This window comes from Genypterus blacodes, unplaced genomic scaffold (genome assembly GCF_046128005.1).
Source record: "Genypterus blacodes isolate CSIRO-AG114 ecotype Tasmania unplaced genomic scaffold, CSIRO-AGI_Gbla_v1 ptg000013l_1, whole genome shotgun sequence".
Taxonomy (NCBI): Eukaryota; Metazoa; Chordata; class Actinopteri; order Ophidiiformes; family Ophidiidae; genus Genypterus; species Genypterus blacodes.
Window position 1 is genome coordinate 411,366 of NW_027466827.1, and position 14,303 is coordinate 425,668.

General features: G+C 44.6%; 1 protein-coding gene across 1 annotated transcript in view; it reads right to left on the minus strand.

The window, feature by feature from the left end:
* Positions 1-7,190: 7,190 nt before the first annotated feature.
* The window catches only part of dlgap2b (discs, large (Drosophila) homolog-associated protein 2b), a 36,479-nt gene continuing 29,366 nt past the window's right edge, over positions 7,191-14,303 (minus strand). The window contains exons 6-11 of the mRNA XM_076167517.1: positions 10,419-10,777; positions 9,929-10,014; positions 9,447-9,853; positions 8,910-9,001; positions 7,489-7,641; positions 7,191-7,406 (exon numbers count right to left, since the gene is read on the minus strand). Coding sequence (XP_076023632.1) covers positions 7,191-7,406; positions 7,489-7,641; positions 8,910-9,001; positions 9,447-9,853; positions 9,929-10,014; positions 10,419-10,777 — 1,313 coding nt within the window. The remainder of the gene's footprint in view (positions 7,407-7,488; positions 7,642-8,909; positions 9,002-9,446; positions 9,854-9,928; positions 10,015-10,418; positions 10,778-14,303) is intronic.

Consider the following 14,303-nt stretch of genomic DNA (forward strand, 5'->3'; position numbering starts at 1 on the left):
GCTCTCTCCCCTCATCAAACATCTGAACCGAAGAAAAACAAACAACGCTGCAGAATTCTACTGCACAGTGCAAAACAAAATGCAAACGCAGACGGAAACGTTGTTTAATCGAGGAAAATGTGATTTGTTTTGGGGGGGGAGGGGCGAGGGTGACGACTCAAACTAAAGCCCGAATATAAAGTAACTTCACAGATATAAAGTGACAACATTAAAAGCAGTGGTGCTCATCTACATCAAACATCTTAGTTGTTAGTAGTTCTCAATCCGGTCTCGCCTCCTTCCTCGCTTATGACTCCGGTGACCCCTGTGTGACCCCTGTGTGACACAGAACTCACCGGAACCCAAAGTCTAAATGACGGTGCACCACTGCCGGATATCCTATGACCCCGAACCTTCACCAACTTCCCTGTTTCAGATGAGTTCAAACGCTTAAATAAAGCTTATTGCTAGAGGAGCAGGTCTCCTCCCGTACAGCCCCGGTGTTAAAGTGTGCGCATGACATCAAAATATGGTCCGGAACATTGATAACGGCTCCGTATTCGGTTCGTGGTCTCCGTCGTTGAACGTCACGTGTTTCATGGGAAGAGAGAGCAAAGCGTTAGAAAGACATCTTTGCAGTGCAACTGTATCAGAAACAAGGAGGAAGAAGCTTTCAGTGAAACGGCCAAGGAGCCCAACTCCAGACAAATCCTGAAAAAGTGGAACGAGATCCTGGTGATGCGTTCGTGGGGGGAATTCATGTTGAGGATAGGTGTGTGTGTGTGTGTGTGTGTGTGTGTGTGTGTGTGTGTGTGTGTGTGTGTGTGTGTGTGTGTGTGTGTGTGTGTGTGTGTGTGCTGATTGTCTGAATAAATAAAAGTTAGCAAATTTCGAAGTAGAAGGAGAGAAGTGGATTGATTCAGCACCTATTCTGACTCCTGTATCCCACAATGTTAGTCTTAAATATTGTGCTGCAAACATTGTAAATAGCATGAATTCATGTCTTAAGTGACAAACAAAGCAAGCGCAAAGAAGCGGAACACCTAGAAAAAGGGATTAATAACACCGACGTCATCTTATTACTGTCAGAGAAGTGAGTTTTCCTTCAAACGACTAGATTTGTTTTGAATCCACATACAGGATCAACGTGAGTGATTGTGGATGAGCTGCACCGTGTTTGTGTGTGCGTGTGTGTGTGTGAATGCATCATTGTTTGGTAATGGCTGTTTACCGTGGGTGTCAAATGGAGAAGTACCGCTGCATAGTACACACAGGCATGACAAAGTGTGTGAGGTTAGAAAACACTTCTGACGCCACGTTCACTAAACACTAAACTGTGAGGTAAGTAGCTGTAGCTGAGCCCGTCTTCATGTCTTCATGTCTTCATCACGTGGAGCACTATTGCACTAGTTTGGGCTGGTCAAGGTTTGTCAAGTCTCCCCCCTCCCCCTCCTTTCCGTAACTGAGAAGCCAGGAAAAAGGCGTCGTTTTAAAATGTACGAAAGCGACGCGGCTAGAATGAATCCGGGAACTCTGAGCGTGCAGCGTGTGTGTGTGTGTGTGACGGTTGGATAGATGTATACTGTGTGTGTGTGTGTGTGCTTCCATACGAAGCTGAATCGCAATGTTATTAAAATTCCGTAGCAGAAAACAACACCTATGACCAGAACTCTACGGAATCCCGACTCAACACTCGTCTCTGCTTGTATTGTGCTGATGCTTATCACATTTTCACCATCAAATATAAATGTAGATTGTTTGCTTTCAATTCTGCACTCTGACCTAAGCCCCTCCCCCCTCCCGCCCCCTCCCACTGTTCCCCAGCCCTTTGTAGTGGTTTTAAACGTTCAAACCTGCGTTCTAACAGGCGTAGCAGCAGCAGCAGCTCCTTTCATATTAAACTCAACCCCAAACATTCATTCACCATGAGAATCCGACTGTAAGGCACCTGAGGATTTGTCATGTACATAGTTACCAAACTGCAAAGCCCCCCTGGTAGGACGAAGGGGGAGTGAGAACGTATGATGGCGCCATGGTTACGCAACAGCCCCACACAACACCAGGAAACACGTCCGTATTGTATTTAGAGTTCTGCCCTCATGTTTATATATATATATATATATGATTCTACATCACATCACATGGAACGGGTGTACAAAATGTATCTGTGAGGACATCTTAGTTACTTTTCTATTTTTGCTGCAAAAATAGGCTGATTTGGAGGTTCCTTTAATGCTCAGGCTGCACGACGGCGAGATACGGCCTGAATTGCAGGTCCCTGTTACGCAACAAGCCGTCCGGTCGTTTGTGCGTTTTGTTGTTTTCTCTCTCGTCGGTCGTGTCTCAGTGTTGTTTGAATCGGGGTTTTGTCCCTGACTGGAAAATCAGAACAAAAATCTTGCAATCTGAGTGTGAGCTGTCAATCAAGCCGAGCTGGTAAAGTAAGTCACTACTACCACTTTCCGTCGCAGCTAACCTTATAGGAAGGGAGGTCAAAACAACGGAAAGCCTGAAGTTAAAAGCGACAGAAAGACGAAGGAATGGATTTTGAGTAGGTAGGGTTTGTTTGAGGCATGTCTGGTTTAGATGAGACGGGGGAACCAGAACCTGACAGAATCACAGTATGCAGTCTGTGGGAAGTAGACGAGATTTGCATGACTATCAGTCAAGTGGAAGAGCAGCTAGATTGTTTACGTCATTGGTCCGACTGAGGGCGAACAGGATCCTGCACAAAGGTATGAATGAGCTCACAGCAGATTTCAATAGATTGAAAATCGATAAAATGGGATTTTATGTGATCTAAATGGGACTGAGGGTTTTCCAGGATGTGTTTTTATGGTTTAGGAATATTTTGGGAGAGTGATCTGAATGTTTATGGGAATGTTTGCAAAAAGGTTGATTTATTTTTGAACTTTTTAATGGCAGGTAAGAGCCTTAAACTTGTAATTTGGCGTTATTGATCCGATTGTTGAGATTGATACCGATTTGGGGCAGGGCTGGGAGAGAAGGTTCAACGCGGCAAAAATAAGAATATATTAGATCGACAGTGACAAAAGGTCAAGTTTTGAGGATTATTAATACAAGACCTGCATAAGATGATTGATTTGAGTTACAGTTTGGGGCGGAGTCACATTCAGTAACCATGACGACCTTCATTTACTCAAGCTGGACGTAGTTCTTAGCAGCTATGTCAACTTTACAAACATTTGGAAACGATCATTGGTTTAATCAGTGAATCAAATAATCTAAAACTCTGATTAAAACTCATTTAATATTCATTTGAAGATGATGTATCTTTATCCTGTTAAACTTGAGCTCTGTTAAGCACAATACGAGTGAGTGTATGAGACAGAGTTACACTGAAGCTGTTTTACTTTTATATATTTATATTTTATAGACTATATACCGGGTCAGAGTCAGAAATATCTGGTGGCTGATTTTAGACTTTTGTCCTCCCACCACCCTCTGCTGTGTCTGTGTGTCCCATGGAGCCACGCTGAGTCATCACAGCAACACAAACGGCAACAGTGGGCAGGAAACAGATAACAGCAACAAATAAAATAGATTTGACCTCCTTAACATATGAAAAGATATATAAGATTTATAATAGATATTTAAACCCGCTTGCTGTTATTGCCACTTCCTAAGCTGATCTGATGCTTCAAATGTTCCCAATCCCTTTTTAAATCAGGGAAATAGAGGGAATCAATCACTCTGGGATGAGATATAAGATAAGGTGATTATTTATAAGGTTAAAGTCCTTCATATCCTCTCAGGTTCTATAGTTATGTTCATAAAATTATTCATTTATTTGTGTGATTTTAACTTAAACGGATGCTTTTCATCGTCTCTAAACTTGAACGACAGACGACAAACTGATGAAACGGCTCTGTTGTGTTGAGAAAAAATAGATTCCATAATGTACAAGTTACATTTAAAATATACAAATATACATTTATATTTATTTGTAATAAATAAAGTCATGTGATAGATTTAGATTCGTTTTAAAAATATGCAGATTAAACCTTTTTTTTGTGACGTATTTACAAAAAGCAGCTCTGAGTTTGTTCACAGCCCAAATGAGGGAGAGTTTCAAAGTAAACACTGGGTTCTTTAAAAGCATTTGGATTCAGTACAAGTGTGAGAAACAGCAGCAGCAGCAGTGGATGTGAGGTGAACTGGACTGAGCACGACCCTAAATGACCCTGTGGTCGAGTGTGTTAGAGCCCTTGTTGTTAACTCAGACCGGGTCAAGTGAGTGTGTGTGTGTGTGTGTGTGTGTGTTGGTTTCCATTAGGTTGGATTCCTGCACTTCTTGCTGCTTCATAAATCATAAACATCTGCATACACTGAATCACACGGTGGTGGGGGCCAACACACAGTCTGATTGATTACTTATTAACAACAGTGTAAGTGTGGATTTTCATTAGTTTAGCCCAGTGGTTCCCAAACTTTTTTCTTTCGCGCCCCCCTTTTTTAGATCAGAAGTTTCTTTGTTCTAGCAGCTTGTTTGCGTTCCTTCTCTTTCTGAAAGGAAGCATAGACTCTATCCAGCTGTCCTTCCTGCTTAAACCGCACTCCTTTCCTGTCAAATGCGGCGAACGGCGCCGCGTCGGCCAAGGAAACGCGACCACTTAAGGGTGCAGACGTAAAATCCGAGCCAAAAATAAATCTGTAATCTTATAAAATACAGCTGGAGACTCAAAGGACAACAGCAGGAGAATGAAAATGAAAGCTTTACGTTTTGGGAGCCTCCTCAGGTTCTAGACTGGAAGTTTGTGCTGGAGTTTTCAGCCTCTGCTCATCCTTGAATCTGATTTTTCTTTTTCTTTTTTTGCATCGTTAGGGGCTCTACATTCATGAGTTTTTGTTTCTGTTAAGGCTGTCTGGTAAAAAGCAAGGGTGTCAGATTCAGCACTGGTGTTCGAGACGACACCAAGCCAAACACGCCGGCTATGCGGTCACACAGTCGGAACGCCTCAATGCAAGCAAGAGTCCGTCTCACATCCTCATTCGAGCAAAGTTATCCAACCTCCAGGCGTTTACACAGACGCCGTCATGACAACAACATGGGGTAGCGTTACACAATTTGAATGCAGCATAATTGGTATCGGCCCTTTTTTTGGGAGATCTCTCTCTCTCTCCCTTGGCGTGGCTGTGGTTACATCAGGAAACGGGCTCGGCTCCGATGTGCATTGTCAAATGAGAATCTCTGATGTGGTATAAAATATGGTACAATTAAGTCTATTTCTCTTGATGTATGTATGCCCTTGGCTCAGGGTGGGCATATTCACTTTAAGGTGGAATGTCAAAGCCTGTCATCTCTCCCATTGATACACAAACCAAACAAACCCCTGACTGACCTCTTTGCATGTTAAGTGATGACGTAATCGGACCGCAAAAACCTCCTCATTTACATCACCGGGCGGGGGGGGGGGGGGGGGGGGGGCGACAGCATTGCAAAGATGGTCTTTACTAAAGTCACAATCTACCACAAGTCATTGGAGAGACAATGGGCACCATATTAATAAATCTCTGTTTAAAAAGTCCTTGAGTGTGTGTGTGCGTGCACATAGGACTGGGTAAAGGACAACAGTTTTTGAGTAAAAAGCAGCACCATTTACTATAGTAACTGAATATTGTTAAAGTGTCATTTGCACCTGTCTTTCCTAGACTACTTGAGCAGATCAAAAGAACAGAATCGTTTTTTTTTTCTTCTCTTGCCCTGTGATGCGCCACTAAGGGAACAAAAAGGGTTTGGATGCAGTCCCTTTTGGGTTTGTGACACATGACTTCTGTTCTTAATCAGCAGGGACAAATGCACCGTCCAATCATCAACCCACAGCCGTTCAGCTATAAACACTGATGTATATACGCTTCGGTTGTGACGTCTGTAAAAATGGTAACATTACAATATCGTAGTCAGGAGGAAGAAAAATGAAAGCAAAACGACACCAGGTGCAATTTATATGAACTATAGGTTAATGTGATGTTCTGTATAAATTCTCCATATCTGTCCTTGCAATTCAACTGCAACAATACCACATGAGCTTCATAAACTACATTTCCCTTGGAAATACAAACATGAATATTATAAGGTGCAAAAATGCATTGTTTGATACAGTCACCTCTCCCAGGCGGTGTTAAATTGTCTTTTGTTAATAATTCATATTTGCTCTGCAGCGGAAATGTATCCAGCGGCAAATATCGTACACATCTTTCAAATGTTTTTATCCTAAAAGGGGGGGAGGGGGGGAGGAGGGGGTGGCGTGATGTGGACGAGGATGGACAATGAGCAGATGGGCGACCAGTGGTTCTTAGTTTCAGATCTCATTCTCAGCAACACTGCTCGTCAGCTGCAGCAACCCTGGAGAGAGATAGAGAGAGATAGAGAGAGAGAGATAGTGTTGCTGCGCAGCCCCTTCAACCACTTTCCTCCCCTTATATTCTGGTTTGGTACCCACACACTCGGCCAGTTTTACCCGTTTCTACAGAAAAAGCCTGGTTGTGCCACAAAAACCAAACGTTCTGCCGCCGCCGCCGCCAGCGCAGCCGTTCAAGTCCTTTAACACGCAGGTTGCTTCAGCTGAAGACTGTTGTTGCTGATTCCCTTTGAATGTGGTGGAAAAGGACAGACTTACTCTTACTCACCCAGGGGCGATGGCATCAATGGAGGAGGCTGGATTGTGAGGGATAATGGCTGTTACCAAAGGGGGAACACTAAGTGTGGCTGAAATGTTAATCTGGGGGAGTATAGCGGCTCATTCTCATGATGGCGAGCCTGTAAAATAGTCCCCCTTTGCTTTAAAAGCTACACTAGGCAACTATACATGTTAGCAGCTCCATGTTGCAGAGACATGGGATTATATTTAGCAACCAGAGGGGCTAGAGAGGCAATGATCTAACGCTGGTGAGTCAAGCTTTCCCCGTATGCTCTGTGTAGAGCGTCTCACTCAGCGAAGATGCGTCTCTCCTCCCTACGGCAGTGCCACGTCGCCATTCAGGCCTGAAAACATTGACATTTCAAATCTAAACCTTGCCTAATGTAGCTTTCATTAGGGAGGAACCAGAGAATGGGCGACAGACGACGAGGTGGGCTTGGACTGAGAGATGATGTCGGCAGGAGGACGGTGTGACGGCACGAGCTGGTGTTTGGTGGGGGTGGGTGGGGGGGAGGGGGACGATGGGAGCCCAGGACGGATCTGCGGACCTCAAAGCCGCGTCTGGGCCTCGGGGATGTAGATCTCGATGCTGTCCGCCCTCTCTGTGGCCGAGTTCTGTCTGAAGGAAGCCGCTCGTTTGGCAGCCATGAGGCGTCTGCGAGCTTCCTGTCGCTGGCGGTCTTGCAGGTCCAAAGAACGCTCCCGTGTCATCCCGCCGCGACCCTTGGAGGGCCTCTTTAACAGAGGTGGCGGCCACTTCAGCTCCTTTAGTGCACAGAACGACGTTTGGTCAGTTACAGAAACGCGAGAGATGTTCTGGTAGCAGTGAAATGCTTCTAAACGTTACCTTCTTCTCTGGGGCCTCCATCGGCTGCCACCGATTGCTCTTGATCAGCTGCAGCTCATCAAACTTGGCAGTGACGTCATCGATGGAAAGCTGCAGGAGGTCCCAGAACCCGGCCAGGTCCTGAGATGTGGGTCTGGGCATGGCACTGGGGTCCTTCAGGGAAACATGTTAGCCTGTTAGCAATGTCAAACCCAATCTGTTACTATTATTACTATTTATCTGTGTGTCTGGTTGTTGGTTGTTGGTAATTTAATTAAAACATTTAAAAGACCTAATCCAGATTTGAGTGGCCATCACCTGATTTAAATGATCTTAAATAAGCTTTACTGTAATTCTAAAGACAGTCTATTGTGATCCATGTTGGACATGGTGTGGACTTGTCCACCTCAGCTGTGGCTCCACTGTGTGGCAGTAGAGCTCTGATGTTAGTTCAGTCATCACAAGGGTTTCTGGGTAAATCACTTCTATTGCCTTGAATCTCTTATGACAACAAATGAGGTCAGTTGTGCGTCTAAAATGCATTATTTATTCAATCATTCAGTGCTGTTAAGGTGTGAGTGTGTATGTGTGAGTGTATGTATGTGTGACGTGAGGTGTACGGGTCACAGCTGCTTAGAGATGCTGCTTGAACTTCTTCTTCTTCTTCTGCTTCTGTCCAGCGCAGAAAAACAAAGTCGTTCTCTCATTCAGACACATCTGAGAGATTGGGCCAATCTAAGGCTTGTCACTACCAATGTTGGACTTAATTCATCATCCCATTATCTGTGCTGAGAGAGGGGGAGCGTAGGGCACGAAACCACCCCAAAGAGAGGAACACACACACACACTCTCTCTCTCTCACACACACACACAAACATGAGAAGCCCCTCGATTAGATTTTCCGTTTCATAAAAAAATACGGTTTTGTCTGCATTTTGATGAAGTGCCTGCTTGTCTTCTTCACTTTCTCCCTCCACTGTATCTCAGGAGACACCCCCGCCCCCCTTCCCACACACACACACACACTTCCGACACCACTCATTTTTATATATGCTGACTCTGTGAATATTTAGCATTAGGAAACGTATGAATGGCTTGTCGACGTGACTGGAGGCCTAAACAGTAAAACCCTGTGACAGTCCATTACTCAGAGTCGGCACAGTCATTGAAAGTGCTGCCTCTGCGCATTAATGCATTGTCTTAACGCAGGTGCTCCCACTCTTATTGTGATTCTCCTTTCGTCTGCCGCGGGGGTCGACAGCCGCACCGGGGCTGTTTCGCTATCGATCGCAGCGGTCTATTTCTGGAAGGTGCACAGGCGCAGCATCATCCGACGCCTCCAAAGCTGTGATCCGAGCCGGAGCCCCTTCAACAAGTACCTGAACGGAGCAACATGTCCGGTCTCATTCACAGACACACATGGCCCGTTAGCTTTCACTCACCAGATTCTGCTGACACAGCCAGTAAAACTGCTGAAACTTTTGAGACATTAAGAGCTGAGCACTGCCCACTGCACTCCGGATCTTTCCTAGGACTGGTGGGGCGAGAAAAGAGAGAGAGAGACAGAGAGACTGAATTAATCATTGACAGTGATCTCCAATAACATATCTGAAGCTTCTAAAATCCTCATTATGTTATGTTCTCTGATGATTCCCACCCTCTCACACTCCACAGTGATATGATTCAGTTACCATCAACAACAAATAAAGCCAAACTAGTTTAAACTCCAACGACACAATAGCTACTGCCAGAGTGATTTGATTAGAGTGATTTGATAATCTATTAGTCAGCTGATCATTGAATTTAACCGATGACATCTGACTTGATTGAAAAATTATTTATCATGGGAAAATGCTAAACACATCCTGGTTTTTGCTGGTTCCTTTTGATTGATTAGAAATGGAATCTCTTTGGGGTTTCTAGGGCAAATTAAATGCGGGATTGTAGAAATGCTCAGTTTCAGACTAGCAGACACTCACTCTCCTCCGTCAGGTCGTGCTCCTCTGCCTCTCTCTCCATCTCTTTGCACCATCCCTCCAGTCGTTTGGTTTCATTGTGAAGGAGCTGCATGAACCAACTGCCGTCCCGGCGAAGGGGCGACACTCGACCCGTTTCGGGACCTTCCAAGCTGGGTTGAACCAGCCACTGTTCTGGCTGCGGGCTGGACGGCCCGCTGGAGGGCCGGTAGTCCTCCCTGTAGCTGAACAGGCCCTGCGTGCGCACCGTGCGGATGGCCCCGTACTGCGTGGGCGTGCTGGGCTCAGAGTGGCGGCCGAAGCCCCCTCCGAACTGCAAACCCTTGTCTTCCATGGACGGAAAGCCCTCCAGCTCCATGTCTGCTTGCACTGCCGTGGTCACACTGTTAGAGCGCTTGAACCTCCCGTGCCTAAAGCGAGGAGAGAGATGAAGAAATACCAGGAAACATGTCGCACTTACAGAAGCCTTCAGTCTGTGACCATACCTTTTACGATCCTCCACTTGGATTCCTATAGAATGGAACTGAGGAAGACCTTTACTCTCCGCCTCAGAGTCTGTCACAGTTTCAACCTGGCAAACATGAACACACTTATCGTTATCCACAAGAGGATTCTACACAGCAAGAACGAGGAAAAAGGCAACAGCATAACCGCTTCTTATCCATTGTTTCCATTAGCGAGACTAAAGTTTCACTATTTTAGTGGTCCAACTATTGTGGCATCAGGACAACCCAACAAAAGAAAATCCTCCCAACTTTTTGTTTTCACGATCACTAGCACGTTTCCTCATTTCTCTCGAGGCTGGAGCGGTGAGAAAACGTTCCCGAATGTCCAAATTTGTGTCAAAGTGTAGAAATATGTGACTGTGCTCACCATCTGCACTTTCAAACTTTTCTTTGCTGCCATTGAACATGACATGAACCTTCTCTCCAGCTTTTCATCCCAGTGAATGAGATGGCGGGGTGGTGTGTTTACCTGTATCCCGATAGAGGAGCGTGGGGTCTTAAGGTACTCCTCTGCCTTGGATACCAGCACTGCTTTGTCGCATGTCTGCACTGAGGTGTGGCTGCCCGAAGACACGTGTCTCTTGCCCGCCGCCGACTCCATGGCCATAGTGACGGCCTTAGTGCTGTCCAAGCTGTCCGTGGAGCTGTAGATGGCTCGGCCCAGGCTGTCCGTGGTCCACAGGCCTCCCCGCGGATGCCTGCCCTCCTGGTAGGCATCTTGGGTGGATTCCGTGCTGCTCTGGGCTGTCACAGAGATAAGAGGCTTGGTGGTGGCGCGCGGGGGTACGGGAGGTGGGGTCTTCTTGTAACCAGGGGTGTATGACACCACTGGGTAGCATAAGCAGGATGAGAGGAGGAAGACAAAGCAGGAAAAAAGGGTAAAGGATAAAAAATGAGAATGGAAAATGTGGCCGTACGCTGGCGAGGGCCAAGTGCTGCAGTACACCTGTATCGCCCCATGTGTGATCCAGCCTCATGGCATGATGGGAGATTAGACGCCAGGGCACTTCAGCACTTAGAGCGAAGGAAATGTCAGTGAGAGTGAAAAGCAACAGCAGCCTCCTAATATGTCTGCGTGTCTTCGGGAAGAGCGGTGAAGGATTATGGGGGAGATTTGCTATCAAGTGCAAGTGAGGAACTGATCTGTAATCCATCCAGATGGACCTCACAGCAGAGCTGGAACGCCACCAGCTTTACTCACAGGATAGCTGGGCTTTGACTAAACAGGGATGTAGATCTGAGGAGGTATTTTTGTATTTTTCAAATTATGGCCAGATAAGTAAATACGTAATAAGTAAAAAATAGTACATTTATGTCAAATAATGGCATAAATGTACTAACAGAGGCACTCCATGTACCACTGGCAGGACATGTACCACAGTTTGAGAACCCTGACAAAAAAAGGTGTTTTGTTTATTTACTGTATATCGGAATCAAATGTAAAAAAAAAGCAACATATTATGCAAATTGTACCTTGAGTTTGCCAGTAGGTGGCGTACCTAAAGAGTGAACCTTAAACCAGGCACCCTGATATTATGTAAGCTGAAAAGATTACGATAATGAAGAACAATACGGTATACCTCAGAGGTGTTCTACAGGTGTGTGTGTGTGTGTGTGTGTGTGTGTCAGACACATAACAGCATTTATAATCCTCTAAGTGTCTTTGTTTTGCCCGTTCATTAATTTATAGTCAGTATACTGGATACAACAATGCAAGTATACTCTGACTACAAACACACACACATACACACACTCACACAGCACTTTGGATTATAGTTAATGAAATGCAGTGAGAAATGCGAAACCACCGGGAAGTCTCTCTCAATTTTCATTCCAACTTGAAGGGGCTGCAGTTCCAGACACAGTGGGTGGAGACTAAAATAAATAGGAAAGGGTGACTCAAGCAATGCGCAACGTCACACACACTAGATTCTATTCTCACAAAGTCTATTTTGGATAGTCTACTCTTCTTTGAAAATTAAGAATCACAGCCATTAATTGTCGTAAACCAATTCTCCTCACTATTGTAATTATTGCAACATGCAGTACATCCATCACACATGACTTATTACTGACTAGATGTACTCCAAATCGGTGTTTCAGTTAAAAATGTTTACATTTATACACGTCATTATGTCCCTGACAGTTCAAATGAGATCCTTTATTTTTAAAAGTTGTAAATTCTACTTAAACTAGTGACATATTCATACCGATTATGGCCTGCTGATGGCGCTGTACGAAACATTACAGGGCTTCCTATATGGCCTTGGAAGCATGAATGTGCAGAGCAAACCCAGGCGCCATTCATTCTAAAGGGAATGCTGGGTAACAACGGAGACGTGAATGATCAAATAAGCTCCTGGTGAATTTTATTCCGCAGCCTCAACGGGCAAATTCTAAAGCCTGTACATCAATCTCTCATCAGCATCTAAGCTGTGACTCCATTTACACATGTCTGCTGCTAGTCATTTATGTTTCTCCAGATGATTTGACATTTGGAAGGAATATTTGTTGCCTAATATACCTGCATTTATATGTTGGGCATAAGGACACAATCATTCCCTTAGCCTAATGTGTTTTCGGAGGCGACATTTAATTTGCGGACTCCTCCTGGGCTGTCACGTCACCGCATAATAGACTTCAGAGAGAAATACTCCACTCGGGTTATAAGAAAGAAATCTCACTGTATTGCTGTAACACAGAACAGACACCAGATGTCCTCCTAGAAAATCCTACTTTTCATTCACGTTAAGATAATATAGTAGTAACTTGTGAAAGGAAAGCAACAGAACCTTTAAATGAAACAACACTCACTGTTATGTCAGAGAGCAAGCAACCCCTGATGTCTAACAGCCTGAAAATCCACTGTATTGACTCTTTTTTTGAACAGATAATGGAATTAAAATAGCTCTTACACTCTACAGGCAGGAACATGTGCATGGAAAATGATTTTAATCACTTTAACAGCTGTTGGCTTTGCACTTCTGGCTTTGTTGTGATCTAAGAGGCCAATTTCCCTCTACAGCCAAAACAGTTGCAACCTATAAACATTCCTGGATGCCTCATTTCAAATAAATAAGACAAAATAAGAGAGAATTGGCCTGGAGACACAGTGAATGTATCAGTACCACACAATCACTACGCCTTTAACTTCTAATACTACAAAATCCCAGGAGGAATCCGCCAAACCAATCACACACTGGCTCCATCTCAAACTACAAAAAGGACATGGGAAGTTCTGCAGTGTTGCCAGGTTTGTTTATTATAAGCAACTTTGGGCTTTTTTATGTTTTTTTCCCCTAAATTTGCTCATCAATATAAATAGTCAAAAGGTTTTGTTAGGGCTTGTTTCCACAGTGAAGTTGAGTTTGTTCCATTGTCTATATCTGCCTCTTCTGTTCAGGGTCCATGCATCTGAATGAAGTATGATTGAGCTCCATTTAAGCTGTCAAATATCCCCGCCTACAGTCATATCCATGTACTATTAACAATGTTAATGTCAGGGATGTTCTTGTGGACAAATCTGTCGCCGGATCTCACTGACTGCCAGGGAGTAACAACAAAGTCCCTTCATGTAACTTGGGAACATCACATTTAGGTCGTCTCTACTCTCTTGCCATTTTACCCTGAAACACACTCACACTCTCCACCTTCATGCACTGCAAATCCTGCTTCAGTAGATTGTAGATGGAGCAACGTTAGGGGGAAGTGAGCACAAGAACAAACCTGAACTAAATTGTCTGGTTCCTGTGAGTTTTGAAGCATTGTGTCCATTGGTCAGTTGTCTGAATGTGTGTGTCTGCTGTTTGTTGGCTGAGAGCTGCTGCACCGGGCACTTCAGTAAACAGACCACATGCAGTGGAAGTGCAGCCAAGCCTCAGTGAAGCTCAATGTCATAGTTTATGACTTTGCTGTTGCTCCGCTTCAGTGTATTTGTAGCCTTACCACTATAAAACACAATATCAAGTGCAGTTGTATTAATGCTGTATGTGTGAGTGCAGTGTTGCTCAGGAAAGACCCTGATGCAGCACATCTGGAAGCAAAGTTCCCATAAAGTAACAGAAGTGATTAAGTCAGACTGGCAGTTCAAGTCGATAACAATTTTGCAACTTTGTGATTAGAAACGAATACCAAGCTTCACATCTAAAGGTTTTTAACAAATAAATACACATTGATTGCTTTTCTTTTTTGTTTCTTTAAGAAAAAAAGCATCGGGAACCAACTCTGCTTCACCCATGGATGTACGATTGCAACTGAAATGCCGTTTGCAGAGGCAAAGGTGCTGGTTAGTATGGAGGTCGGGAGAGGGGATGGAGGCAGAGTGATACCTGGAGGAGGCTGAGCGCGGTCCACA